At 34.0% G+C, this 4,122-nt stretch overlaps 1 protein-coding gene across 1 annotated transcript; it reads left to right on the top strand.

The window, feature by feature from the left end:
- Positions 1-390: 390 nt before the first annotated feature.
- On the top strand, positions 391-2,275 carry LOC108487723 (uncharacterized). Its single transcript, XM_017792092.2, has 2 exons — positions 391-535; positions 921-2,275. Exon 2 carries the CDS (start codon positions 933-935, stop codon positions 2,106-2,108), a length of 1,176 nt encoding a protein of 391 aa, XP_017647581.1. The 5' UTR covers positions 391-535; positions 921-932; the 3' UTR covers positions 2,109-2,275.
- The last annotated feature ends 1,847 nt before the right edge of the window (positions 2,276-4,122 follow it).

Below are 4,122 nucleotides of genomic sequence, written 5' to 3' on the forward strand. Positions count from 1 at the left end.
TGTTTCGCATATTTTACTTTTTTTAATTAGGGTAAAAATCTGATGACTCCTAATTATGTGTTTATAAACATATTATACTATTTATAAGACCCTAAAATATATGAAGTGGCATTAAAAAATAAATTTCTACAATTATATTAATATAACTTAAACTCGATATAAGAAAACACTGTCTTTCATTATACTAACTATGACTGTTTTGGGATATTTTTAAATCATTAAATTAGATTTGGTCTCTTATTTTTCTCCAACTGGACTTTTCTTGTTCAACGTTGTTAGCTTCCGTCTGTTTTAAATCATATTTTTGTTATTTTATGTGTATTTATTAATAGAAAAAAGGGAGTCTAGAATTAAACCAATCACCAAACCTTGTTTATTTTTAGCACCATTTGTGAATGGAGTTGTTTCAAAAATAAACCCCCCCTTTCAATGCCTCAATCTAGGACAAGAAACTCACTCTTCACAATTATCAACCATCCTTACCAAGTCTTCATTTGAAAGAAACCCCTCAAACAATCTTTCCAGTCCTATCAAGGTATATCAATGTCTTCTTTTCAATTTCTCATGATGTTTACGTGGAACCTGGTTTTTTCTGTTTATTTGCCGCATGCGATTTAATACCGATAAAAATTATTACGAAAATTGAAATAATTTCTTCGAGGGGCTTTTTTTCCCTTCTTTTTTAATCTAATTCTACATTTTATTGACCATGTTTTAAGATTATTAGTCTCTTTTAAGGTTTCTTAGCAGATGTTCATGTATCTTATTCTTTTCGAGAATAGTCAAAATTATGATAATTCCATGAATTTTGTGTCATATATTTTTCTGTCTGTGTTATAATAATAATTATCCAACAAGATTGTTTTTTTTTTTTATATGGAGAAATTGGTGGTGAAAATGGATATTGTTTTGGGGTTCAGGAGTCAAAGCAAATGAAGGAGAAATCACCTTCTGCTATGGCGTCAGTCAAGGGCTCAGTTAACAAGGAAAAGGAAATTGAATCCTTGAAAATGGAGGTTGGCAAGAATGAAGAATCGGATAAAGAAGCTTCATTTAACAAAATGAAAGATGAATCGGGTATGGTCAAATCCTCCGAGTCTGATCCAACAGAGTCTTTATCGGAAGATCAACAGAGAATCCATCAACTGAGTGAACAAATCAAGGAAAGAAAAGAATCCGAGAAGAAGATATATGATTCATATGTGGCTCAATCGAAAGAGTTTGAGCAAGAAAAGGTTTCACTTGAACATTCCAAGAACCAAATCAACTCTCTCCTGGAAAACATGCAGAAATGGGAACACCCATCAAATGTTTCCTTTCAAACTTCCATGGGGAATGATCATTTAAAAAGACTTGAATTGGAGCTTCAATTTACCAAAGAGAAATTGGTTCGTGCGCAAGAAGATGAGCAAGCTTCTTCATTAAGGGCTAAGAATCTAACTGAGGAAGTCAACTTTCTGAAAAGTGAAATGAAATTCATTGCTGATGCAGAAGAAAACAACAAAAAAGCCATGGATGATTTAGCCTTGGCATTGAAAGAAGTGATAACAGAAGCAAACGAAGCCAAGAACAAGCTGTCTGCAACACAATTTGAGCTGGAGAAAACAAAAGGGTTGGTAGAAAATTTGAAGATGAAGCTGAAAATGGTGGAAGGAAAGTACAACGAAGCAAAAAAAGAAGCTGATCGATATAAAAACACATCGGAGAGGTTAAGGATAGAAGCTGAAGAATCCCTCATGGCATGGAATACAAGAGAGATTGGATTCGTGGACTGCATTAGAAAAGCCGAAGATGAACGAAATGCTGCAAAAGAAGAAAGCAAAGCACTGCTGGAATCCCTTGAAGAAGCTGAGAATATGAACAAGAAGGCCAAGGAAGAGAATCAGAAACTTCGGGACATCATGAAACAGGCCATAAATGAAGCTAACGTAACCAAAGAAGCGGCCAACATTGCTAGAGAGGAGAATTCGCAACTCAAGGACTCCATTACCAAAAAAGATGAAGCTTTGAATTTCCTTTCCCAAGAGAATGAAACCCTTAAGATCAATGAAGCGGCTGCTTGTGAGATGATTAAGGAGTTGAAGCAGTTGCGAAATAAAGGAGTTTGAAAACGCCCGATGCTCACGAAAAAGGTAATAAAACGAATTAAAGTGGTGAAAAATTTGTATAGATTCAGCACTCCCATTTGTTTGATTCTAAAGTTCCCGTAGAAACAAATTAAAATGTTGCAGAAGATGAAAGTGATGATGAAGATTCAAAGCAGCTTAAATGAAAATCCCACACACACAGTAGAAGTAGGAATCTATCCAGATTTTAATGAAATATTAAATTCTTTTTATTATTATTATTATTATTATTATTATTATTATTATTAATGTATCTATTGCTCCATCCAAATTTTTTGTCAATTGAAAAATTTTAGGGTAAATTATATAGTAGGTTACTAAACTATTAGCAAGTTAATGTTTTGGTCATTTAACTTCAAAATGCTACAAAATAGTTATTGAATTATTCGAAAGTTTTCATTTAAGTCATTGAACTATTTAAAAAATTTTATTTAAGTCACTGGGCTATTAAGTGTTTTTTTAAGTCTGGTAAGTGAGCTCCAAGCGATGTTTCGACAATCAGTGCGGTAGATCAATACCCACCGATGAGTAGAATAATATACCTTACATCCAAGTTGATTTGACAATCAATGTCCAAAATCTGTGAAGAAACCTGTTTGGATTTAAGTTAGCAAATTTGTGGTATTCAAAATTGTTTCCTTAAAAAAACGAGTTGTAGATGAGAACGGGAATATGAGCTTTCAATTGGTGCAAGCTGTGACAGCCCAAAATTGACCCTAGTCGGAATGTGGTTTCGGGACCACAAAACCGAGGCATAAAAATAATTAAAAATTTATTTTGATGCCTATAATATGTGTGTGCTCATGTATGACATTTTATGATGATTGATTTAGTGTTATAAAGGTGAATTCCACTAGAAAGGACTTAGTAGTGAACTTTGAAAGTACGATAGGAAATGTGTGATGACTAATTAAAGCATGCATGCAAAATAATGGACTTGCATGTCAAATTCCCTTTTACAAGTGATGGCCGGCCATGACAAAGAGATATGGGCTAAACATGTCATGAAACATGTTTTGTTGGGCATTAGGAGAAATAATAAACAAATAAGCATGGGTAAGAAAAGAATGAAAAAAAAATGTGTGTGGGAGAGTAGCATCCCCCATTGCCGTGCAACCAAGAAGAAAAAACAAAAAATTTGTTCATCCTTGTTCTCTCCTTTTGGCCAAAAATACTAAGAGGAAGAAGGGATTTTGCTTCATTTCCTTTGTTTAGAAGAGATCTAGAAGGTGATTTGGCTAAATTTGCATCAAGAGTAAGGTATGTATGAGGTTGTGTTGGGAGTTTCATGCATGTTTTGGTTGCTAATTTGATGTGCATGTTAGCCATGGCTCAAATCTTTGTTATGCCATGGAAATGGCATTTGGCCAAAGTTGTTATGGTGATAAAGCCATTGCATGCTAAGTGTGAAACTTGATGATGATGCATGCAATGATGGATTGTCTACCTATGAGTAAGATTTTGAGCTTTCTTTTGTTTTATCATGATTGAAGTTGAAAAGAAGCATGATTGTCATATTCGCCATGATGCATTCTTGAGCATGATTCATGCTTCTTGCATGTTAGTTAAAATTTGTGTTTTGGATGGCTATGGACACCTTGAAATTGCCATGCTCATATATGCATATATATGATTGCACATTATGTTTTGGTTATGAACTAAGTGATGAATATATTGGTTTAAAGAAGAAGATGTGGAAGAATGCTTGTGAAATTGCAAGCACAATTGCCTAGCACACATGTAGGTGCTTGATGATATATTATAAGTTTTGGGCCACAATGTGCAAAGCATTAATTAGTAAATTGCATGCTGTTTTGTGAGGTATTAAGTGCAAAATTAACCTCAACATGTACATGAATATTCGCCTTGGGTAGCCTATTGAAGGCCTTAGCATTTCCTTGATGCTTGAATAAATTGTATTGAATTGCTTGATGTAGTATAAAATGTGCATGACCATTGTGTATTCAAGCTAAAGGGTGGCCATATGACCATTTAA

This window comes from Gossypium arboreum, chromosome 10 (assembly GCF_025698485.1).
Source record: "Gossypium arboreum isolate Shixiya-1 chromosome 10, ASM2569848v2, whole genome shotgun sequence".
NCBI classification, from domain to species: domain Eukaryota; kingdom Viridiplantae; phylum Streptophyta; class Magnoliopsida; order Malvales; family Malvaceae; genus Gossypium; species Gossypium arboreum.